At 38.1% G+C, this 25,875-nt stretch overlaps 1 protein-coding gene across 1 annotated transcript in view; it reads left to right on the forward strand.

Annotated features, from left to right (window-relative positions):
• The window catches only part of PPEF1 (protein phosphatase with EF-hand domain 1), a 145,389-nt gene that overhangs the window by 103,793 nt on the left and 15,721 nt on the right, over positions 1-25,875 (forward strand). Inside the window, exons 9-14 of the mRNA XM_075538575.1 lie at positions 604-770; positions 3,988-4,024; positions 8,171-8,320; positions 11,803-11,940; positions 21,661-21,846; positions 24,256-24,398. Coding sequence (XP_075394690.1) covers positions 604-770; positions 3,988-4,024; positions 8,171-8,320; positions 11,803-11,940; positions 21,661-21,846; positions 24,256-24,398 — 821 coding nt within the window. The remainder of the gene's footprint in view (positions 1-603; positions 771-3,987; positions 4,025-8,170; positions 8,321-11,802; positions 11,941-21,660; positions 21,847-24,255; positions 24,399-25,875) is intronic.

Consider the following 25,875-nt stretch of genomic DNA (forward strand, 5'->3'; position numbering starts at 1 on the left):
TCTCATGCCCACACAGCACTTAACAAACATTATTCATTCTCAGGAGTGACATTCAAAGTATTTCATGACTAATATGGCCCAGTCAGTGATTATTCAAATGTGTACCAGCTAGAAATGTACTGATGTCTACTTGTGGTCCACCAGCCCTGTTCATTTACAGAACAACTTTACTTTCCTGGGTACGTTAATGTCCACTTGATATGGAGAGGTATATAGTGTCATTCCCTGTTTGAAAATCAAGGGAATCACAGGCTAGGGAAGCTAAATGCAAGGCCCCTTAGAAAGAAAAAACTTTACTCTAATTCTGTGTTAGAAGTTTCCCACTTTTCCTCAGAGAGAAGGAAGAGATGAGTGATGACACTTTTGATAGGATAAATATGTCAACTTCTTTCTTTCAAAGAAGACGCACAGTAGGTGGACCAACCCCTATCCTCACTGGAATCTTCCCATCTCATGCAACTTCATATCCCAGGTTCCTTGCCGGAATACCCACCAGTGGAAGGACTAGCTCAGCATTTTTCTTCCATACTCTCAAGGATATTAAATGCAAAGCCTTACTTTGAAAGTACATTCTTTTGACTGCTTGTTCTTGTTCTTCCACAGAATGGTCTTCCTTCAGAGGAAAATCCTTATGTTTTCAATGGTGATTTTGTAGATCGAGGGAGAAATTCCATTGAGATCCTAATGATCCTGTTAGTGACTTTGCTTGTCTATCCAAATGACCTGCACTTGAACAGAGGGAACCATGAAGACTTTCTGATGAATCTGAGGTAACTTAGACCTTTCCTATTTCACCCTCTGGAAGTGTGACTTCTAGCTGGTGGTCAGGGTAGAAAAGTGAAAATGGAGAGATGGGAAGGAAGACCTCAATTTCTACCCCTACTTATAACCCCAGTCTTAAGCCCCCTTTCTATCTTTTCATCCACGAATGTTATTTTCCTCGTTCTCTCTAATCTATGATATTATTTACCTCAGATACCAACTCTTCACAGTTCAAACTGTGTGTAAGGTCAGGCTGGGAGTGAGGTGGGTGAGCTGTATGACAGGCTTAGATGAATCATTCTGTGACTAGTCTTTTGACTTTCCTATAACTTTGTCTCATAAACAAATACTGTGCTATTCACCAATGTGCATATATTTTATGATATAGTAATTGCATTTAGCACACTCGAAAACAGCTGTAACATACCTCACTGGAGAAATGGGGAAGAAAAATTGGTTAAGTGGAGTAAGACTTTTTGTGCTGAAAGGCATGGGCAGTGACAAATATTCCCCTTTCCTTTCTTCCTTTTCTTCTTATTTGATGAAAACCAGAAACCAGTTTTCTCTATGCCAGTTGAAAGTGTGCTTTCTGATGCCTTGGTCAAAACTTAATAACTAGTCACTTTTGTATTTGGGGCAGTCGGGTACGTGTTCTGATTCAATTCTAATTTTTCAGGTGTTGGGAGCAAATGGTAAAAAGAAAAGCTCCAGGACTATGATAGGAAATTCATTATATATACTGCCTCTCAGTACTTCCATGTGGGCATGTCATTTAGCCAGATAACCAATCATAATGATCTAGTGCCTGCAATGGTCAAAGAACGAGACAGCGCTCCTGCTCTCACTGGTTTCTGTCTAGCAGGGCTGAGCAGATTTTTCAAGTGCGATGAGTTTATAAAGGGGAATCCAATCCAGCCTGAGGGTGACAGAAGATTCCCTCATAAAAGTGTGGAGTTAGCCTGAAACCTGATTGATGAACTTGGATATCGAAGGCTATGAAGGGAGGAATGGGGAAGAATGCCCTATCATGAGGAGACAACCTCATGCAGAGCCTAAAATTTTAGACTTGAGAAATTCTTAGAAGTACAGAAGCAGAGAATGGGGAGTAGAATACTATCTTGTAGGGCTAAAGCAGTAAGAAGCATATGCATTATGCAAAAGTCCAAAAGGATTTGAACTTTATTCTAATGTCTAGGTTTACCATGGAGGAGAATTATAATATTTGTATTTTAAAATGCAGCAGGATGAGTGAATAGGAAAGGGTTAAAAAGTGGATCCGTGTTTCACCTGGTGTTGTCAATGGTTAGCATGCTTAACTGTTAACCAAGAGGTTCGTAGTTTGACTTCTGCCAGATATGCCTCAGAATAAAGGCCTGGCAGTCTAATTAAAAAAGAAAATCACCCATTAAAATCCCATTGGAACACACTTCTATTCTGACACATGTGAGGTTTCACTGAGTCAGTAGCAACTAAAAAACAAAGTGGTGGGGACAGATATAGGGAGACTGTTAGAAAGTGGTTGAAAAGATAGATGCTGGAGTCAAACTAGCGTGGCAGTAAGGGAAGCAAAGTAGTAGATAGGTTCAAGAGAAGTTGATGCAGTGATAATCTAGAGCTCAGTACATGATATGGATTATTTGGAAGAGGAGGGACTCAAGGATGGTGTTTGGCTTGAGTTTGGGGGTACAGCTACATCATTTACTAATATATAGAACTTGGGAAGAGAAGAAGGTTGGGGTGAGGGAGGAGGATGAGTTCCACTGGGGGTAAGCTGGTTTGGGGTACTATTGAGTAGGCAGTTGAATGTTTAAGTCCAAAGCTCAGAAATGAAATGTGGCCTGCAGCAGTGTCTCGTGATTTTGACACCTAGATAGCACCCAGAAGCCTAAGGCAGGGATGAAGTTGCCATGGGACAGAGTGAAGGGAAACGAGTGCCTGGTATATATGTGACGAAACACCAACAAGAGGAGACTTATGAAAAAGATTCAAAGGGAAAGAAGAAAGTCCAAAGTTTGCTGTCATAAAATCTGAGAGAAGAACAGGTTTTAGGAAGGGACTGTAAGTCAGCAGTAGTGGTTCAGAGAGGATGAGAAAGTGATGATTGAAAAGTAGGGGGAGGGTGGGTTGGAAAGGGGGAACCGATTACAAGGGTCTATATGTGACCTCCTGCCTGGGGGACAGACAACAGAAAAGTGGGTGAATGGAGTCATCGGACAGGGCAAGATATGACAGAATAATAATTTATAAATTATCAAGGGTTCATGCCGGAGGGGGAGGGGGGAAATGAGCACCTGATGCCAGGGGCTTAAGTAGAGAGCAAATGTTTTGAGAATAAGGGCAATGAATGTACAAATATGCTTTACATAATAGATGTATGTATGGATTGTGATAAAAGTTGCATGAACCCCTAATAAAATGATTTAAAAAAAAGAAAAGTGGCTTTTGAACTTAACAATGTGGACACCTTTGGTAAATACAGGACTGAATTCATCTCCAAAAATGTGATGTGATGCCAAAGAAATCTGTCATGCTAGAACTTGCATTGGAACCTGGAATGAGTTCCGCATCCCACCTTCACTGTTGTATATTAAGAGTACAGGCTCTTATTCTAAGGCAAGGGGAAAAGTCATTGAAAAACATTCCCGTCATTAAAACTCCCTTAGCTACTGCTATTCAGACTTTGAAAATCCTGACACTTACTATTTAAAACCTTGAATACCATCACATGAACTGTATCAGGGAGAGCATAAAGAGTCAACTTGCTATCGTCTAGGCTTTTCTGTGTCGTTGTTCAGTCTTTTATTTTATTTTTTGGATTATTCATTCACTGTAAAATATAGGATGCCTGAGCAATGTTAAGTGAAAAGCATTCTCCCACACAGTTTCTCCTAGCTGCTACAGTATACTTCTATGAATATTTGCAGCAATTACATACCCTGCACCAATCACCTGTTTCTTAAGTTGTCTTGTAATTATTTCATGACAGTTACAAGTTACATATCTTCTTCCCCTAATTACACTGTAAGATCCTTGAGTGCAGGATGATGTCATCGGTGAAGTTTTGTTCTAGCCCATTTTGCCTAGACAGACTTGAGTATGTATAGTCATTTCCAAGTAAAGTCTAGTTTCTTGATACTGGCGATAGTGAGGTTTCAGCAATTCCCCTTGTTCATGTATGTAGGAGTAGTCATTATTTAATTAGTTTAAATTTCTTCCCTTTTTTAGGTATGGCTTCACTAAAGAAATTATGACTAAATACAAGGTAAGTTCTATATTCATTTTTTGTTTTGCCTTGTTTTTGTCTCTTTTTAAAAATTCTCTTTGCTGTTTATAGTCAGAATGCATCCCGACAGATAAAGGCACAGCAGGAAGCTCTGGCTGTGATAGCATCCTGTACTTTCTTTCTGGATGAAACAAAATCTTTATTATTTTACTTTTATGTAAATGTCAGCATAGACACAGGAATATTCCAACTAATGAATTCAATCCAACACACTTAGCTCTTTTGGTTTCTGGAAATGTGGGATATCCTCAAACCCTAAATTATTTCAATACATCAGATATATGATCTCAGTGGAAGAGTGAATGCCTAAAAATAAGGGGGTTTGCTACTACTGAAAATAAGGGTGTTTGTGCAGGATCAGGGGGTTAGCGTAAATTAGCACAGAGACAGAGGTGGAAAACCATGAGTGTACTACTTGCTCACTGAGAACTGTGATGGAACAATTAGATTAAAATTCTCATAGCACGGGGCTGGGACCATTGGTGGTTCAGTGATAGAAATTTCTCCTTCCAAACCAGACTTAGATTCAATTCCCAACCAGTGCATAGCCGCTGCTTATCTGTCGGTTGAAGCTTACACTTTGCTATGATACTGGATAGGTTTCAGCATAGCTTCCAGACCAAGACTAGGAAGAAAGGTCTGGTGGTCTACTTCTGAGAAGCGGCAAATGAAAATGCTGTACATCACAACAGTCTGATCTGGAATCATTCATGGGAATGGTGCCAGACTAGGCAGTGTTTTGATCCATTGTGCATGGGTTCCCCAGGAGTCGGGGCCTGACTCAGTGGCAGCTAACCATAATAACAGCTTATTTTTGTATGAGAAAAGTTAAGCGCCTAAGTTCTTTCTATTGTAGAATAGATTGAAATTCAAATCCTAGCTCTGTATTTATACTTTATGTAACCTTTTACAAGTTACTTCACCTTCCTAAACCCCAATTTTCTTTTCAGTAAAATGGAGATGATAATAATGCATTTTTTAAAAATTGTGAAAATTACCCCAACATGAAATAAATGGTAGCTCTAAGTAGTATTATTTGAAAGAAAAATTCAAGTATAAATGAGTGTGAGCAAATGCATGCGAATGACAATAATTATACACAGGAACATCAATACCACCACTAAAAAAGAATACAAAAGAAGGCACATGGCAAGGAAACATATTAGAGCCAGGTTAAATTCATGGTCTTCGATCATCACAACTAACCTCATAACCTCACTGCAGCTGTACAGGAGGCCTTAAAAAAAGGGACCCATTTCCAAGGGGGCAATTTTGGCCTAGGGATCTAGAATTCTATTACAACCTTGTGATTCCTCAGTATTTCTGTAATGAGCATTAGCTAGAAGTTTCTGCCCCTCCAGAAAGATTGTATCTTATTTAGCCAAAGAACAAAGCAAGGAAGTGTGAAAATTCAGAAGAAAGAGAAAGTAGGGCTGCTTCCTTCAGAAACAAGATGCATTGGTTGCAGCTCCAAGAGGGGGTTCTGCAGATCCTAAAGAACTTGCAGGACATATGAGTTCTTGTATTAAATATAACTTAACAACAATGAACATAATCATGTCAAGCCTTTAGGGCTCTGTCATGATATGCAAAAGCAGTTTTCCAAGTCTTGCCTTATAACCTCGATTTTACCATACCAGACCCACCCACTGCTGGCGAGGCAATTCTAACTCCTAGTAATTCTATAGGGCAGAATAAAAGTGCTCCTTAGGTTACTCTTTACAGGACCACACAGCTTCATCTTTCTCCCTCAGGCACCTGATTTGTTCAAACAAACTTTACAATTAACAGCCCCAAAGTTAACCCACTGTGATGCCAGGCATCCTTTCCCATTTCATAGGACCTCCGACTATAGGAGTAACCATACTTCCTGATTTACACCTGTTGTGACAGTAGCATTGTTAGCAGGAGATAGTTAAGATTGAGAGTGTCTGAGGGCCTCTCCATTCTAAGTTTATGAAAGGCATTTTGTAAAGTGGGGCAGATTGGGGGCCAGTGCAGACAAGCAGAGAAGGATGATCTATAAGATTAAGACTATGGTTTCATATTCCTTATGAGCCCTGGTAGTGCAATAGTTAAGTGCTTGGCTGCTAACTAGAAGGTCAGCAGTTTGAGTCTACCGGCCATTCTATGGGAAAAAGAAAGATGTGGCACTCTGCTTCCATAAAAATGTAAATGTTCTTGACACAATGGATGTATGTATGGATTGTGATAAGAATTGTACGAATCCCCAATAAAATGATTTTTTAATGTACAGGCTTAGAGACCCCTATAAGAGTCATTCCTCTATCCTAGAGGATTGCTGTGAGTTAGACTAGACTCAATGGAAATGGGTGTGGGTATTTTTGTTATTTAGTATTCTTCAAGTTCTCTAGAAGGGGTTGTGGGATGGGGTGGCTTGTAAGACATTATATCGAGATGCTTGGTATTGCGGCAATGGAAACAAAATAACTATTACCCTAGTAAAATGTGCAAGTCGCAACCTCTATATTTTTCAACAAATATTTTTAAGAACCTACAATATGTCAAAGAATCCTGGTGGTGCTGTAGACTGCTAACCACATGGTTGATGGCCAAGCCCACCAGTTGCTCCATGGGAGAAAGATGAGGCTGTCTGCTCACGTAAAGACTCAATCTCAATAACTCACAGGGGCAGTTTTACTCTGTTCTATAGAATTACCATGAGTCAGAATTGACTTGATGACAGTGGGTCTAGTGTTGGTTTTAGAACATGCCAGGTTCTATACTGACATTATAAAACAACGATTTAATGCTAAAGACCAGACCAAGAAAAAGGAAGGGACTATCTAGTTCAGATTCATTGAGTGAGAAGGCTGACGGGCACCGGCCTCCCTAGAGCAGTTGAGGGACTCTTAATGGAGTAACAGCTCTGGGAATTCCCAGGAACCATGTTACAGACGTTTCACCTGCCTCCTCATCCTTTTATCACATCCTAGCCCCTTGCATCCTGGCCTGCAATTTTACTTTCCCTTCCACCAAATCACAACCAAACTCACTGCCACCGAGTCAATTCTGACTCATGATAACTCTGTGGGTCTGAGTAGAACTGTCTCTGTGAGTTTCTGAGACTGTAACTCTTTACAGGAGTAGAAAACCTCATCTTTACCCTGAGGAGCGAGTGCTGGTTTCAAGCTGCTAACCTCATGGTTAGCAGTCCAATGCGAAACCACAACCACCAGGCAACCTCTTATTACAGTGAAGATAAACCTTTATAAAGAAAAATTTTAAAGGATTTCTGTGATTAACTAAAGTATAAAGTGTTTATTGAATGAGAGCATTTGGCCAGGTTTGAGAATGCTATTTCAGAATAAAGTTTAAATCGCTTAGCCTGACACATAAGGTCCTATATAATTGGCCTACAAACTGCTTTCTCAATTTTATCTTCCTTTATTCTCTCTGGGGCATCAGTTGAGCTCTAGCAAACATGTTCTGCTTACTGTTCTCTGTACTTGACCTATACTTCTTGGCCTTCATGTTTCTGCTAAAGCTATAACCTCTACTCAAAACACCCTTTCTCACATCTCTTAGTCATAAATCCTATTTATTCTTCAGAGTCCAATTTAGATGCCACCTCCATGGTGTGTTCTTTAAACTTTCAGAAAGGCTTAATTTTCTCATCCTCTTTACCCCCCAAAGCCCTAGATTCCGAGTTAGAGTTAGATCATAGCACTTATTTTAGTGATTTGTGTACATCTCTCATCTCCTCTATTCAGTTTGGTATTTCTAAAGGGCAGAGGTATGTCTTTCCAAACCCTATCTATAAGAGTTTATTAAATCATATGGTTTCCCTGGAACTTACAGATAGCAGGAACTACCCAGAACCAAATTGTGCAAATACTCATTTCTGTTGAGGTTCTCTTCTGCTTTAAAGGATTAATGTAGTCTGATTCTAGGACTCATAAAGAGCCAATCGGGGATCACTCTAAAGCAGATTCAGTGACCTAGTCTTGCCCTGAAACAATGGTAGCTAGCTAGGTGAGCACTCCATTAAAACATATTCCTCTTTCAAAAGTTCTAGTTGGCTAGTGACTTTGCATTGTGACTTCTCAATAAGCTTGAACCTATCAAGAAAAAAAAAAACTTGCTCGAGCTTTTTATTTGCAGCTCTATGGAGGAAAAATCTTGAAAATCTTGGAAGAAGTCTACACCTGGCTCCCAATTGCTACAGTGGTTGACAATGAAATTCTGATTTTACATGGTGGTCTGTCAGAGTCCACAGACCTGAATTTACTCCATCGTATAGAAAGACAAAAGGTAAGAAATAATGTCTGCATAAATCTTAACTCAGAGGTGTATGTATTCGAGAATGTGTGCCCTTTTTATTATATAATCATTTGCATTTTTATAGTTAATGTAACTGAAAAGATTAGCAAAAATTCTAAGGAAAATTTCTGATTGTATGTTAAGGGGCTAAATGAGTAATTTCTATGCATGAAAAAATATTTTTAAATTCATGTTGGAATGAGGTAATATGGCCATTTAATGCTACAAGTGAGAAAATCTTGATATTTTTAAAATGTAGAATCTTAATTTACTTTTCTTTTAAAAGTTTTTTTCTTCATTTATTTTTCAATTCATATAATTTCCCTTACAATATACTTTAAATGGTTCTGTGGAATTGAAAAAATATTCTAAGTCTAATCATCATAATAAATATAGAGCCCTGGTGGCATAGCGAGTTACAGATTGAGCTGGAAACCACAAGATCAGCAGTTCTACTCCACCAGTTTCTCTTCAGGAGAAAGATGAGACTGTCCTCTCCTGTAAAGATTTATAATCTTATAAATGCTAGCTATATAGGATCACTATGAGTCAAAATGGAGGCCTCCTGGTCAAGTGATGGGTTACATGTTGGGTTGTTAGCCATAAATCAGCTATTTGAAACCACCAGTCTATGGGAAATGAGGCTTTCTACTCCATTGGAAAGTTACAGTCTCAGAACCCACAGGGGCAGTTATACTCTGTATGAATCCTCTACCACTATGAGTCAGAATTCACTTGATGGCAGTAACTTTTTTCATTTTTGAATGAATCAAAATTGACTCAATGGCAGTGAGTTTCATTTGACTTAAAATCGTATTAGATGCAGCAGAAGCTGAGCAGGAAACCATGTATAGAACCTCTGAAGGAGGTGGTTGTATGATGGCTATAAAGATCCTACACTTAGTGACGTGCTCTCTTGGTGGAGTTCTCTTCTTCCACTATCATTGCTAACCTGGAGCATCCAGACTAGAATGAGGGATGAAAGGGAGCAGAGGCACCTCTGCTCCATAGTGGCATCACGTGGCTAAAGGACCAAGATCAGCTACAGAGCTGGATGAGTATGATTGTACATGACCCTAGTGTTGCTAATGTCTACCCAGCCTTTTACTTTCAAGTTAATGATATTTCTCCTCGGGAAAACCTTCCACAATCTCCAGATTAGATCAAGGTCCCTTTTATATGCTCTTGGGCCTCTTGTATGTATCCTTCCTAACAGTTTCCAAAATTAACTAAGGATTTGTGGTGGTGTTGGTTCTTGTCTCCCCTGTTACTCTAGTCCATGTCTATAAACTCAAAACCTAAGACCCAGTACATACTTAATCAGAGCTTGCCACCACTTGTCTGCCAATTTCTATACTGTGGTGACTTGTGTGTTTCTGTAATGCTGGAAACTATGTCAATGGTATTTCAAATGCTAGCAGGGTCACCCAAAGTGAACAGATTTCAAACTAAGCACAGACTACAAAGAAAGAATTGGCTGCATACTTTGGAGGAAGTAGCCACTGAAAACCTTATGCATAGTGTGGAAAGATTGTCAGATACTGAAGGCCAGGTGAATAGAAGCAGAACATTGTCAGAGATAATGCCAGAGGATGGACCCCTCAGGGCAGAAGACACTTGAAATGTGACTGAAGAAGAGCTGCTCTCTCAAAGTAGTGTTGACCATGGTGATGTGAGTGGAGTAAAGCCTTGGGGATCTCCATTTGCTGATGGGGCACAACTCAAAATGAGAAGAAATAGCTGTAAAAAATCTACTGATAATCAGAACTTGTAATGTAAAAAGCATGAATGTAGGTCATTTTGAATCAGAAAATCATATGATTTACTATACCGGGAATATCAAAAAGACATTTCAAGATATGTCTTGAAGTACAATGCTATCTCTGATAGGAGAATATCTGCCTTCAAAGAAATTCAACCCATGTAGCATAATAGTTATTTGAATAATATCAAATAAAGCTAATGATGAAGAAATGAAGAATTCTACCAGTATTTTCAGTCAGAAAAAGAGCAAGCATGCAATCAATATGCATGGACAATTATTGGTGATTAGAATGTAAAACCTGGAAACAAGGAGGATGGAACAATTGGAAAATATGGTCTTGGTGATAGAAACAAAGCTGCTTCCATAAAAATATACAGACCTGGAAACCTTGTGAGAGTAGTTCTCTATTCTAGAGGGTTGCTATGAGTCAGAATAGATTCAATAGAAATGCATTTTGGTTTTGTGGTTGTTGTTCAGTATTCTTCAAGTTCCCTAGAAGGGGCTGTGGGAAGGATGGCTAGTATGGCTTAAGAAGAAAATGGTGATGTGATGCCTTAAGGCAAGGCTAGAGCAAAGTATCTTGATCCCACGTAGCCTTGAAAACTTCAGAACCACACACACTTAAGATCATGTGGCCTTTCCCAATGCCTTTCTCAGAAGTGTGTTGTGTGAACCTAACTCCCAAGTATTATTTCAGAACGTTCTCCTCTGCCGAATACCTAAGAACATTTGCTGGGAGAGAAAAGGTAGACTGTGAATTCTCTAATAGCTGACAACCAAGATCCAACAAACTCAATGAGAAAATACCTACAAAGAAGGTTTGATTTAATGTTTTAAAATGAGGGCAACATCCTAGTTGTCAGAAGAAGAGTAGTGCCTACTAATTGTCCGCCATGAAACTATAGTCACCAACATAATAGAAGCACTTTTACCAATTCAGTTTTGTGTACACAAAGAAATAAGTATAAAATTATAACTTCAGGTTGTGTGAGAGAATGTACAGGGGTATAGTAATTGGCTTGCTATCAGAAAGACATTTTTTCCCAAAGATATACAGCAGATTTGTTACTGGAACTGAGAACAATAATCAATTATTGGTAGGATCAGGTTGAGAACCATGTTGCATTTAGGTTGAAGAATTTCAAACATTTTCAACCAATGTCCCCTTTAAGAACTTCTTAGAACACAATGTACCTTCTTTCATCTCCCCTGGAAAAAAAATAACAAAACAAAATAAAAACCTCTTAAGATATATTTTTGAACTTCTTAAAGTGTGCTGATTTTCTTAGTCCCACATACAGCTAGTAACTCGGAGTAGGGAAAGTAGTTTTCACTATTCCTAGCATCTTCCGTTTCCTGCAGTAGTGCCTCAGAATATGCTTCGTGCCTACGCATGTAGCCCTGGGGTCCCTTAGAACTCTGTTAACAATTAACTTCCTCTGTAGGACAATGTTGAACATGTAAAAATTAAATTAATTTAAAGCGAAAAAATAGATCAATGAGATACACAAAGTGACCAAGATGGGAAAAGTGACCTATTTCTTTCATTGGGTCAAGGTATACTAATAATGACCATACCAGTTGATATTGAAATTTTTGCATTCAACTGATTGTGTTACCTCAAACACTTAACTGCTATTGAGCTGTTTCTGACTCATAGTGACCTACTGAGCACAGGGCTTGTCTAATGCATGAGTTTGTTTTGTAGATGAAATCTGTGCTGATACCACCAATTTCATCAGATGAAAACGCTATGATTAACTTGAGGAAAAATAAGGGAGGTGTCAGGAAAGGCATGACAAGCGTAGCCCTTTCTGAACAGTTACTACAGCATGAATGGGAACAGGTAGGTAATCAAAGTTATATAGAAACCAAGTGCCAACCAAAGTGGTAATGCGGACACTCCTTGCAATATTCAGATTTTACCTTTAAAGCAGACCATAACATTTGTACCTGAATTTATCAGTACATTTTAGCAGTTTTATTAAATTATAATTCACGTACCATATAATTCACCCATTTGAAGTATATATAATCAAATAGTTTTTAGTTTATTCACAGTTGTGTAACTATCACCACAATCTAATTTTAGAATGTTTTTGTCACCCCCAAACTAGACTGATATGCATTAGCAATCACTCCCCACCTCTCCCCTCCCCAAACTTTAGACAAATGCTAGTCTAAATTTGTCTGTTCTGAACATATTATATAAATGAACTCAGACTTCCTTCATCTTATCTATTTTTCCTTTTGTTGCTTGTGCTTTTGATGTCATACTTAAGAAGTCACTTAAAGCCTATGAGTCTTGAAGATTTACAGCTCTATTTTCTTCTAAGAGTTGTATCATCTTACCTCTCTTACATAGGTCTGGGAACCATTTTGAGTTAATTTCTATGCATGGCAAGAGGTCATGATCAAAATTCCTTGGTTCCAGTTATCCAATTTGATTTTTTCAGTCACCTTTATTAAAAAATCAATCAACTGTAAATGTAAGCGTTAAATTCTGGCTTCTCAATTATATACCATGATCTAATGTCAGTACTAGGAGCTCTGGTGGAGTAGTAATTATGTGTTGGATTACTAACTACAAAATCAGAGATTTGAAACCATCAGCTGCTCTGCAGGGAAAAGACAAGGTTTTCTACTCCTGTAAAGAGTTACAGTCTTGGAAACCCACATGATTTTCTCTTGATGACAGTGAGAGAAGATATCAGTACTACACAATCTTGGTACTATACCCAAAGTAAACCAAATTAACTTATATCAAGTCAATTTCTAATAGTGACCCTGTAGACAGATTAGAACTATCCCTGTGGGTTACTAAGACTGTAACTCTTTATAGGAGTAGAAAGCCCTGTCTTTTTTTTTTCAAACAGTTTTACTATTCTCAGCTCATGCCTTAGATTTTCAACTACTTGAATGTGAAGGAAATCATAAAATGCCACGTTTCACAGGCTGCCTTCTGTGTTAGCCCTGTCTTTAATATGATTTAAAATTTTAAAATAAAGAAATATGAGTTTTTCAACTTTGTTATTGTTTTTAATATTTTTTCTGGGCAATCTAGATCTCTTGAATTTCCATATGAGTTTTAGGATCAACTTGTCAATTTCTACAAACATGCAGCGGGGAGTTTGATAAGAATTTTATTGATCAATTTGAGGATTACTGCTACTTCAACAATATTATATCTTTGATTATATGAACATGGATATATTTTCATTTTATTGGGATCTTTAATTTCAACCATATTTTAGTGTGCTTTGTTTATTGGTTTTCTATTTCTTTGATCAATGTGGGGGGTGAAGGAAAGAGAATTCAAGGATGACTCCAGTGTTTTTTGTCTGTGCCTCTGGAAGCATGGCGTAACTATCATTGAAGCCACTGTTGGGGGTAAATATCAGAAATTCATTTGGGGACATGTTAAACCTGAGATGTCTACAAGACATCCAAGTGAAGATATTGACTAATTGTTGGATATACAAGGCCAGAGATTGGGATAGAGTTCTTAGTCAGAAGTATAAATTTTGGAATCATCAGCATAAGACATAGTGAGATGAGTGAGTATAGCAAGAGAAAAGAGCCAAGGACTAAGCCCTGGGGGGTGCTAAAACTGAGGACTAAGAAGAAAGGAGGAGAAGGAGAAGCCACCAACCAAGGAATAGCCAATGAAGTAAAAGAAACCAGAAGTATATGGTGTTTTGGAAGCCAAATTTAGAAAGGGAAAGAAATTATAAAGTGTGTGTACTAAATGCTACTGAAAGGGAAGATAAGATGCTGATTGAGAAATTACTATCAGGATTTTGATAGTAGTTGGGAACCTTGAATAAAGTAGTTTTGATGGAGTGGTGGAAAGGAGAATCTAACTAAAATAGGTTTAAGAGATGTCTCTGATGAAGGGAGGAATGGGAGTATTCAAGTACTGACAACTTTTTTGAGAGGTTCAGTGACATAGAGAAGAGTTGGGTTTCCTGCAAAATCAGGAGTTTAAAATCACCAGACCCTCTGTGGGGAAAAAACAACAACAGAGCTTTTTACTCCCATAAAGAGTTACAGTTTCAGAAACCCGCAGGGACAGTTCTAATCTGTCCTATCCTATAGGGTCACTGTGTCTTGGCGTCAGCTCGATAGCAGTGAGTTTGGTTTTTTGAGTAACATAGAGAAGTAAAGAAGTAGTGTCAAGAGACGTTTGGTTTTGTTTATTTAGTAGGAGAAATAACAGTATAGTTGTATATTAGTGAACACTGATGAGCAGAAGGGGGAGGGGATGGTGACATGAGAGATTGGAGGAGAAGACAGAGCACAAAAGGTTATGGAATCAAGTGGCTCAGTGGAAGATTGGCTTTAGATAGGGAAGATGGCTGGTTCATTTGTCCTAACAGGCAGGAAGGCAGAATAGGTGGGTGCAGAGATAGTTAGACATGTGGTACCTGGCTGTGTCTGTTGTGATTAAATAAATTAGAAAATGTTGCAGAGATGTTTCAAAGCCTTTTTCATCTCTTCCTTCCCAGGTACCCCCAGGTCCAAAGTAAACATTTTCAAACATCATAGAACCTACTTAGTATATAAAAATAGTGAGAATTTTGGGTAAGATGAGCTCTATTTTAACGCATCTTTTGAATGTGTTTACAAGTGACAGAAAAGAGGCACTATTACATAAGCCAAGAGAACCACCAAAAATTAGTTCAGTGTCTTTTACCTTCTGACACTTACCATCCTATGTAATATTTACAAAAACCTTATGGGAAAATGGAAGTTTCAAAGAATAAGGTGACTTATTTGAGGTTATTTGGCCCATCGATGAATGATAGAACAGGATTTAATCCCAGCTCTTAAAATAAGGCTCATGTTCATTTTGTGAAGGGAAAAGTAGCTCAAGAGTGACAGAAAGTATCAAGAGGGAGATGAACTCTTCAAAACTACCAGCTGCTCCAAGGGAAAAAGGCATGGCTTTCTACTCCTGTAAAGAGCTACAGTCTCAGAAAGTCATAGGGGCAGTTCTACCCTGTCTTTTGGGTCACTATGAATCGGCATGGACTCTATGGCAGTGAGTTTAGTTTATTATTTTGGTTTGTATTTGTGATGGGAAAAAGCAAGGGTTTCCTCAAGTTGAAAATTCATGGCCCAAAGCCACAACTAAGAGACCTACTTAGTCTTTGAACAAATTAAAAACATCTAATTAATTTCCTGGGATAACAATAAACAAAGTATCACAAATTTGGTGGCTTATAAGAACAGAAACTTGTTGTCTTACATTTTTTGAGACCATTGTTGTTGTTGTTAGGTAGAGATTGGTTCCATTTTTGTAGCCACTGTATCAATCTTGTGAAGGGAGGGTCTTCTTTTTTGATGCCACTCTATTGTGCACACATGTCCTGTTGAAAGGACTGGTCTCTCTCCTGATAGCATGTCTAAATTACACGAGACTTGCTTCTAAGGAACATTCTGGCTGTACTTCTTCCCAAACATTTTTGTTGTTGTTGTTCTTTTAGCAGTCCATTGTACTATCAATCTTTTTTGCCAGCATCATAATTCAAATGCATCAATTCTTCTTTGTTTTTCCATATTCAATGCCAGCCTTCACATGCACACGAGGCATTTGAAAATAACATGGCTTACAGGCCTATACTTTTATTAATTTCCTTTTGTCAACAGTTTTTTTTTAATTCTATACATTGGCTAAGTTAATAACATTACCAATAGAATTACCTTATGTCCCAGGTTCTCTATCATAAAATGACAATAATATCTCTACAGTGAACCAGAGATGTATATAATCCATATATGAACCAGAGATGCATATAATCCATATATATTTGAATGGGTATTTTGGCTTACACTTCATTCTAGCCTCAATCTAAAGAACAATTAGTTCTTATGATATGCTCCTGCTTTATGCTCACCCTCATGAAGAGATCAAAGAAAATACAGGTGCTATAGAAAAATGTGGGGAGGAAACCAGATGGTGCCTGGCTATCAGAAAGAATAGAAGCCAGACTGAACTATGGAAATGTATGATCTGTGAATTATATCTTAATAAAATTATTGGGAGAAAATGTGAATGTGAAATACACATGGATTGAGCCTCTGGTGAGTCCCCTGTGACCATAGACCAGGGATGTGAATAGCCTTGTTATCGTGCAGAATGCATTGGAAAGTTCATTATTAAAGATTCAGTTAGGTTAAAATTTAACACCGTATCATTTGATCTCCCTTTTGACCCATTTTAAATTTGGTCTAGTTTGTAATGGTTTTTTTCCCTTTATTTTTTATTGAGGTTTTAATCTGTCTTACTTTCTTATTGTTAATTTTCAAAAATGTTTTTCTGTATATGAAATTCAGAATAGGAAAATCTAGAGACAGTAACTAGATTAATGGTTACTTGGGTGTATGGCAGAGAGGTTTGGGGGGGGTGGTAAAGGAGCTAATAGCAGTAAGTACAAAAATGAAGAAAATGTTCTAAAACTGGTTGTGTCAATGACTATACAATTTTTCTTGATGTGATTGAACTATTAAATTGTATTATATGTGAATTATATGCCAATAAAACTATTTTTTAAAAGAATAGCATCTGGTATCTTAAAGGTTTGTCTTCAAAATAAGCAACCATCTAAGTGAGGCACCAACTAAAACTACATGGAAGAAGCACATCAGCCTGTGTGATCCAAGGACTATAAATTAAAAAGTCCAAATTCGAAGGAAGTAATAATATCAGAGCTTAAATTGTGAACACCTGGTTTACAAAAGGCTAAAGATAACAGTGGAGGCACATATCCTGTTTGCAAGGTCCCTACATGGATAAAGCGTCCAGCAAATGCTCTCTGACCATCGTTGAGGGGTGTGGAAGATCTAATTAGGTTAACCACCATTGGTCAGTCTGTTAGACTGTGGTTGCTTGTGTGTGGCTTTGATGCTGGAAGCTATGTCACTGGTTTTTCAAATGCCAGCAGGGTCACCCAACGTGAACAGGTTTCAGCGGAGCTTCCAAACTAGAACAGACAACAAAGAAGGACTCAGTTGCCCACTTCAGAGGAAGTAGCTGCTGAAAAATTCATGCATAGTGAAACATTGTTAGATACTGAAAGCCTAGTGAAGGAAGCTGAATGTTGTAGGAGATACGGCCAGTGGATGAGCCCCTTGGATCAGAGGGCACTCGAAATATGACTAAGGAGGAGCTGTTTTCTTGGAGTAGAGTTGACCATGGGGACATGAGTGGGCTAAAGCCTGTAGGAGTTTAGCCTTCAGGATCTTCATTTGCTTATGGAGAACAATTCAAGGTAAGAAGAAACAGTTGCAAAAGTCTGCTAATGATTGGAACTTGGAGTTTGCGATGTATGAATGTAAGAAAATTGGAAGTATTCAAAAATGAAATGGACCATATAGAGATCAATATCTATCTGCCCTCAAGAAAATCCAATCAAGACCACTATTTTTCAAATTTGTGCATCAACCACAACAGTTAGTATTGAAGAAATTGAAGACTTCTACCAGTGGCTTCAGCTGGCCATTAATCAAAGATGCAATCAAAAGTCTATTGGCTATTGACAATTGGAGTGCAAAAGTTGGAAATAAAGAGGAAGAAACAGTAGTTGGAAAATAGGTTCTTGGTGATAGAAATGAAAGCTGGACATCACATGACAGAATTTTGCAAGACCAACAGCTTGTTCATAGAGAATAAGGCATGTGAACACATGTAGACTTCTCCAGGGGGTTCACACAGAAATCACATTGACCATATCTGTAGGAAGAAAAGATGGAAAGGCTCAATATCAGGAGCTAAAACCGGGGCAGGGACCGACTGTGGAACAGACCATCAACTACTCATAAGTAAGTTCAAAGTTAAAGCTGAAGGAAATTAAATCAAGTCCACAAGAGCCAAAATATGACCTTGAGTCTCTGTCACCTGAATTTCAAGAACATCTCAAGAACAGATATGCTGCATTGAACACTAATAACAGAAAACTTGATAAATTGTGGGAAGACATTACGAACATCATTCATAAAGAAAGCAAAAGGTTATTAAAAACACAGGAAAGAAAGAAACGGGCAAAAAATAAACAAAAAATTTAAAAGAAACGGGCAAAACATATCAGAAGAGACTTTCAAACTTGCTCTTAATCGTAGAGTAGCTCAACTAAATGGAAGAAATGAAAGTCAAAGAAGTGAATAGAAAATGTGCAAATATCTAGAGTTAAAAGACATAAAAGAAGAACATGGTCAGCATATCTTAAAATGCAAGAACTCAAGAAAAAGTTAAAGCCTTGAGTTGCAATATTGAATGATTCTATGGGGAAAATATTGACTGCTGCAGGAAACATCAAAAGTAGATGGAAAGAATATACGGAGGCATTGCATCAAAAAGAACTAGTCGACATTCCACTATTTTAGGAAGTAGTAAATGAGCAAGAACCAATGGTAGTGAAGGAAGAAGCTCAAGCTACAATGAAGGCATTAGCCAAAAAGATGGCTTCAGGAATTAATGAAATACCAAATGAAATGTTTCATAGGTCTTAGGAAACACTGGAAATATTTACTTATCTGTGCCAGGAAATTAGGAAGACAGCTAGGTGGCCAAATGACTGGAAGAGATCCATATTTGTATCCATTCCAAAGAAAGGTGGCCCAACAGAATGTTCAAATTATAGAACAATATTATTGATGTCACGTGCAAATAAATTTTTACTGAAGATCATCCAATAACGGTCGTACTGGTACATCAACAGGGAACTCGAGGGCGTATTCAGAAGAGGACATGGAAGAAGTGTATCATTGCTGATAGCAGATGGATCTTGGCTGAAAGCAGAGACTACCAGAAAGATGTTTGTTTGTGTTTTATTGACTATGCAAAGGCATTCTACTTGATTGATTATAATAAACTATGGCTAGCCTTAAGAAGAATGGGAATTCCATAACACTTCATGGTGCTCATTTGGAACTTGTACATGGATCAAGAGGCAGTTATGGAAACAGAACAAGGGCTTAAAATCCTTACGTGGTTTAAAACCTGGAAAGGTGTGTGTCAGGGTTGTATACTCTCACACACGTATTCCATCTGTATGCTGAGCAAATCATCAGAGAAGCTGTTGTCTATGAGGAAGAAGAAGAAGAAGGTGGAATCAGGATTGAAGGGAAGCTTATTAACAACCTGCAATCTGCAGGTGACACAACTTTGCCTGCTGAAAGTGAGGAGGACTTTAAGCAACTGCTGATGAAGATCAAGGATTGCAGCCTTCTTCAGTATGGATTACAACTCAATGTAGAGAAGATCAAAATCCTCTCAACTAAGCCAATAGGAAACATCATGATAAATGGAGAAAAGGTTTAAATAATGAAGAATTTTGTCTTGCTTGGATCCACAATCCTCATGGAAGCAGCAGTCAAGAGATCAAAGAGAAGTTACATTAGGTAAATCTGCTGCCCAAGACCTCTTTAAAGTATTGAAGAGCAAGTATGTTACTTTGAAGACTATGGTGCACCTGCCCAAAGCCATGTTATTCTCCATTGTCTTGTATGCATGTGAAAGTAGGATATTGAATAAGGAAGACCATAGAAAAATAGGTGCATTTGAATTGGAGTGGTGGAGAAGAATATTGAAAGTACCATGGAGTGCTAAAAAGACAAACCGACTGTCTTGGAAGAACAGCCAAAGTGCTCCTTAGAAGCGAGGATGGTGAGACTGCATCTTACATACTTTGGACATGTTGTCAGGAGAGAGACCAGTTCCTGGATAAGGACATCATGCCTAGTAAAGTAGAGGTGCAGTGAAAAGAGGAAGGCCCTCAAGGAGCTTGATTGACACAGTGGCTCAAGCATAGAAACTATTGTGAAGATAGCTCAGAAGTGGGCATTGTTCTGCTCTGTTATGCATAGTGTTGGAACCAGCTCAATGGTACCTAACAATAACAACAGTTAGGGTACCTTATCATTTGGTCTCCCTTTCTACCCATTTTAAAGTTATTTCAGTTTTTAATATTTGCTACTTTTTTACTGAGGTTTTTCTGTTTTACCTAGTCATATTTGTTGTGGCTTTTGTTTGTATGTTTGCATCCTGTTTGTGTTTTGTATGATTTCTCTGTATATGAAACCCAGGATAGGTAGATCTATAGAGACAGTGACTGGATTGATAATTGCCTAGAGGGCCATGGTAGGGAAAGATGGGGAGCTAACAACAATGAATATGAGAAGGAAATATTCTGAAATTGATTGTAGTGATAACTCTACAAATCTTTTTTTAAAGATCATTTTATTGACGGCTCTTACAGCTCTTATAGCAATCCATATATCAATTGTAGCAAGCATATTTGTACATATATTGCCATCATTATTTTCTAAACATTTATATTCTATTTGAACCCTTGGTATCAGCTCCTCTTTTTACCCTCCCTCCCCTTTTCCCACCCTTGTGACCCCTTGATAAATTATAAAATTTTATTATTTTCATATCTTACACTGACTGCTGTCTCCCTTCCCCCCTTGGTTTTTGTTGTTCATTCCCATGGGGAGGGGGGTTAGGATTTATCTATGGATCATTGTGAATGGTTCCCCCTTCCTCCTCTCCACTCCCTACCTTCCCCCTACCCTCCTGGTATCGCTACTCCCATTTCTGTTCCTGAGGGGTTGATCTGGCCTGGATTCCGTGTGTCCTGAGCTCTTATCCATGCCTGTGTGCATGCTCCGGCCTAACCCGCAGTGAGAGGCAGGATTGGAGCACATCTTCTTAATATGATTGAATTATTAAACTGTATGATGTGAAGTATATGCCAATACAACTATTCAGAAAGAATGGAAATACCATGGCTTGGGTCAGCACACCCTAGAGCTCCTGTTGCTAGGGATAAAAATTCAGGGTGTCAGCCCTGTTTATTCCTTCTGAGGTTTGAGATAGAGTTTGCTACATGCTTCTCTCCTAGTTTCTGCCAGCGCCCTGTGATCTTTGGTAACCTCCATTGACACATTACCACCATACCTCCAAGTCTCTGTGACTTTTCTCTTTTACAAGGACACCAGTTTTATTTAATTTGGACCCACCCCAACTGATAACATCTTCAAAGACACCATTTCCAAACAATACCATGTTTACTGGTACAGAAGTTATGGCTAAATCATATCTTTTGGGGGACACAATTCAATCCATAACAACCCATAATACCCATTGTGGGGGCTTGCTTTCCCTTCTGAACATGTTTCTTTTAGAGAGAAGACCTTTATAGCTCCAACAGTTGTGAAACAAATGTGCTGCATATTTTCAGAGAAAAAAGTGCAAAGGCTGATTCTTCCTGATTACTAAGCATTGCTAAATCCGTTCTTGTAGATATGTCAGTTATTGTTGTTGCTAAATCGGGTATTGTTGCTGAATTGGTTATTGGGGATGAGCAGGAAGGTGTTTGAGTGGCTATGGACATTGAAAGAATTCTGGAAAGGATTCAGGGAAGAAATGAGTGTAAAACCATTTTAAAGGAGAAATAGTTTGTCTCCGGGATAACATGGGTTAATATCTCTAGCATGGAAATTAGAACCTAGATAGACTCCTGCTTGTAAGCAGCACCCTAATCTAGTTTGTTGTTCAAAGCTCGTTGACATTCTGTGGAGTGACCCCAGAGGCAAAAGAGGCTGCTACCCAAACAAAAGCCGAGGAGGAGGCTGTTATTTTGGACCAGATGTTACATCCAAGATTCTTAATAAATACCATTTGAAGTTGCTTGTTCGTTCTCATGAGTGTAAACCAGAAGGTTATGAAGTCTGCCATGATGGGAAGGTAAGTTGGCTCTGTTGCTTATGTTCTTACAGTTATTCTTCCCACAAGCACAGTCTTCTCCTGACTGAGTGTGTTTGACCCGGAAACCCATGGGAAGATGTCTTCCCTAGTGCCAACACAGAAACAGAAGACTGCAGGGCTCACATAAGTTGTATGAAGCAGTCCCACTGCCCGTACCAGTGAGAAAAACTTGGTATTACAATACTTTCCTGATCTTCCCTTATCTCAGAGACAAAAATTCTGGAACTAACTACATACGCAGAAAGGACTCAGTCTTTTTGATTCGTAAAGTAAATCTCTAGTACAGTGAGATTAAGTAGGTGCTTAACCTCAAAGAAACAGTAAAAGGCAGCAGTGAAGCGATTTCCTTTCTTCCACCTTTAGCATTTTACTTGTGCAGGGTGAGTCACAAAGCACACTCCCCTTCAACTGGTGGAGTAGATGTGTTAGTCCGGGTGGACTAGAGAAACATTCATGGACATTCATATATGTATAAGAAAGAGCTTTATATACAAGAGTAATCGAATATTGAGGAAACAAGTCAAGTCAGTTCAGACAGATCAAGACCATAAGTCCGGTTTTAGCTCATATGTCCGATACCAATCTATAAATTCCTCTTCAGACTCACAAAAACATACAGTAATGCTGAATGCAGGATGATCACAGGCCAGTGGGTGGGAAGTTATCGATCCAGTGGCGGTGTAAACATCTCAGCCTTGGCGGGCATCTCCACATGGCTCTGACAGCTCCCAGGACTCTGATTGCATCAGGATAGCTTCATGTGGCTTCTCGTCAGAAATGTCTTGCAGGGAGTAAGCGTGTGTCCCACCTCTAGCGAACTATTTATATCCTTAGCACCTCCAAATGAGGTCATCAAGCTGTGACCTGATTGACATACTAAACTCCACCTCTTCACTCTTAATTCTCTCAAATGGACAACAGATTATGTAACCTACCACAGTAGGTGATCCCTTCAACTGGCAGAGTACAGTAGGTGATCTTCAGTAATTGCCCACAGTGGTCAGTGTAGCCAGTCAATAACACGTAAGATGCTACGCTCCTTCAGGTTTGTCTGATAATACTAGAAAAGAAAAGGACTGAGGAACTGATTTCCTGTCTCAACTTGGCCTGGGATGATTCTTTGTTTAAAAACAAACGGGAATAAATATAAATAAAATTGTTTAGTGTTCCCTTCTATTTTAATATGATCACTTTTCTTAAATCTATTCATCCATTTGAGGCTCATATTAATGTGTGAGACGGGTAAGGCAAGTATTGAGTAGGGTTTCTTTGTAATAAGAAAACTATCTTGATCAAAGATTTTATAGGTAATTTTTTATCAAAAAGGAGAAGCTGCTGAACAGAATTTCAAATTTTCATGGACTCCAGACATTCTGGAACCATGGAGGCTGGATGAATCCCCAAAATATTGACCAGAGATAATTTTTAAATTTCAAACCAAGAAGTATCCCCTGCAGTTTTCTTTAAAACAAACAATCATTTAGCTTAATTAGTAAAGAATATCAGCCTTGAATGCTGTGTTCTTTTAAGAACTATGTAAATTAGTGAGTGACGGCAGCAGCTCGAAGATTAGGTAAGCAATTTGGGGTCAGTGAGTATATGTGAATGGGGAAGGAAAAATTGGGAAAAGGAGAGTGGTCCAACATTCAAATTGAAGAATTGGATTAATGTCACTGAGTTGTACAAGGGAAAATTTGTCAATTGGTGTGTGCTATGGTGTGCACATTCTTAATAATAACAAAATATTTTTTAAATAAATAGAAAATAACAGTAGTCTTTAGTGGCGTATCTGGACCTAAGCTAGCTTTCCCATCACAGATGAGTGGTATCTTCTCACACTTCACCGGAGTCCCAAGGTTGGTTCCTTTCCAAGGTGGGGTCAGTGTCCTTTACTCTGGCCACTGTTTCACTGCCTTTCAAACACTGGTTTTTAGGAGTCCTAAACTCTCTAAATCACTCACCTCAAAGCAAAAGGAACAAAAAATGCTACTGGACAAGTTTCATTTTGAATGCTCAAATATCATAATTTATTCTCTGGGAAACTTAGAATTTTCAAAACTGATTATTAAGAAAGATTCTAAGACATGAAACTAAAATTATTCAAGGGGGCTTCAAAAAGTTCATGGAATTTTATGGTCTTCTCATTTAATTTTTTCACAACTTTTGGAGCCTCCTCATGCACAGGATGTCAAGGCCATGCACTAGGGGTATGGAATGATTGAGAACAGTAGTTTTTAAAGTCTTGTTTTTCTCTGATGGAGTAATAGGAAATCACATAAGATGGATAATTTTCTTTGGTTATAAAGTTTGTCTGATTTTTGCTTTTTAAGAATTTGTGGAATGATCTTCTGAGAACTGATATTACATGAACCTTTTTTCTTTAACCAGGTTATTACCGTGTTTTCTGCATCTAATTACTATGAAGAAGGAAGCAATCGAGGAGCTTACATCAAACTTCGTCATTGTATGGGCCCTCGCTTTATCCAATACCAAGTTACTAAGTCAACATGTCCAAGAACTCTTTACCAAAGGTGTGTACACCTTAAGGAGAAGACCCAGCACTAGCATTGGTAGCTAACTAAAGCAAGTCTAGAGAGACTAAGAGCAGATACTTATGTTTACTCATTGATAGAAACAAAATGGGAGATGGTTCCAGGTGCCAAGTAGTGAATATGCCCATATTTGAAATTCAAAGGGACAATTTTTGACTTGTATAACTTTTTAGGTGGACAGAGAATTTAGCAACCAGGTACATTCCCTAATGAAATGGAAATAAATGAGGGTCCCTACTCCTTTTATCCCTCTAACCTACAACCTTATCTTCTTCCCAAACAGCTGAATCTAGTCTTGCCTCTTTCTTCTATGCTTTGAGGTGTTTCTGCCTAAAATAGTCATGATGTTTATGCCTCAAATAGTTGCATTTCTCCCTCAATGCTATGGCAATAATAGATGCTCTTCCCCCTTTCCGTGTTATAACATTATGTTATTTTTTATTATAAAACTAGTGTGTTAACTGTTAATGAATGAAACAATCCAAAGATCTATAAAGAAAATATTTACAATTTTCTCTCTTCCTACTTCTTAGTAGTTCTTTCTCTAGAGATAACTAAAAACAAACAGCCTAGGGTATACCTTCCTACCTCCTACCCTTGGACCTACAAAATAGATGAGCAATGATTCATTTAAAAACATTTTTGAGCACCTACTATGTGTCAGGTACTGTTGTATGTAGGCATGGGTGCTATAGCACTCAGTCCCACAATGTCTTTAAGATACTCTATCACTAGAAATCTTATATATATAAAGTTATAAGAGAGAATATAATCAACAATTGTATGTTTAAGGATGTATATTTTATAATTGTTTGATGGAATATTATCGTTACCACTATTTCTGCTGCATTATAATATTTTATTATATATGTTATATAATTATATATATCATTCCCATATGTAGCCATCAATATGGCATTTATATTATTTTATGCTTATGTGTATATCTTCTTTTGTGCCAATACTCATTCTTTTCATTAAGAAACTATATAGAAAATTTGAGTATCTATATAGCAAGCCCCTCTTTATTTTCCTCTATTTTCAGTTATCTTGATTATTATAGAAAATCAATTGTTCATTGTGTTAGACAGGGTTCTCTAGAGAGACAAAACCAGATTGCTAATAATTATATATATATATTTATATTTATAAAGATAGCTAGATCGATAACACAAAAAATGAACTATTAAATTATATACAGATAGATATGTAATACAAGAAATGAACAGTTAAATTATAAAGCAGTACAAATGGCTCAGTGAAACTCACTCCCGTGAGAGAGTTGTGAGACACTGGCAGTCCTCCAAGTCTTGAAGGCCGCCAGATAGTCTTCTGTAGAGAGATCCAGGCTATCCCGTCACAGGCAGCAAACAGCAAGGTAGGTCACCAACAGTCATCTAGGCCACCAACAGTCAGTGCCCAGCTCCAGAGATGTAAATTCCATTTTTGTAGTCTT

This window comes from Tenrec ecaudatus, chromosome X (genome assembly GCF_050624435.1).
Source record: "Tenrec ecaudatus isolate mTenEca1 chromosome X, mTenEca1.hap1, whole genome shotgun sequence".
Lineage (NCBI taxonomy): Eukaryota > Metazoa > Chordata > Mammalia > Afrosoricida > Tenrecidae > Tenrec > Tenrec ecaudatus.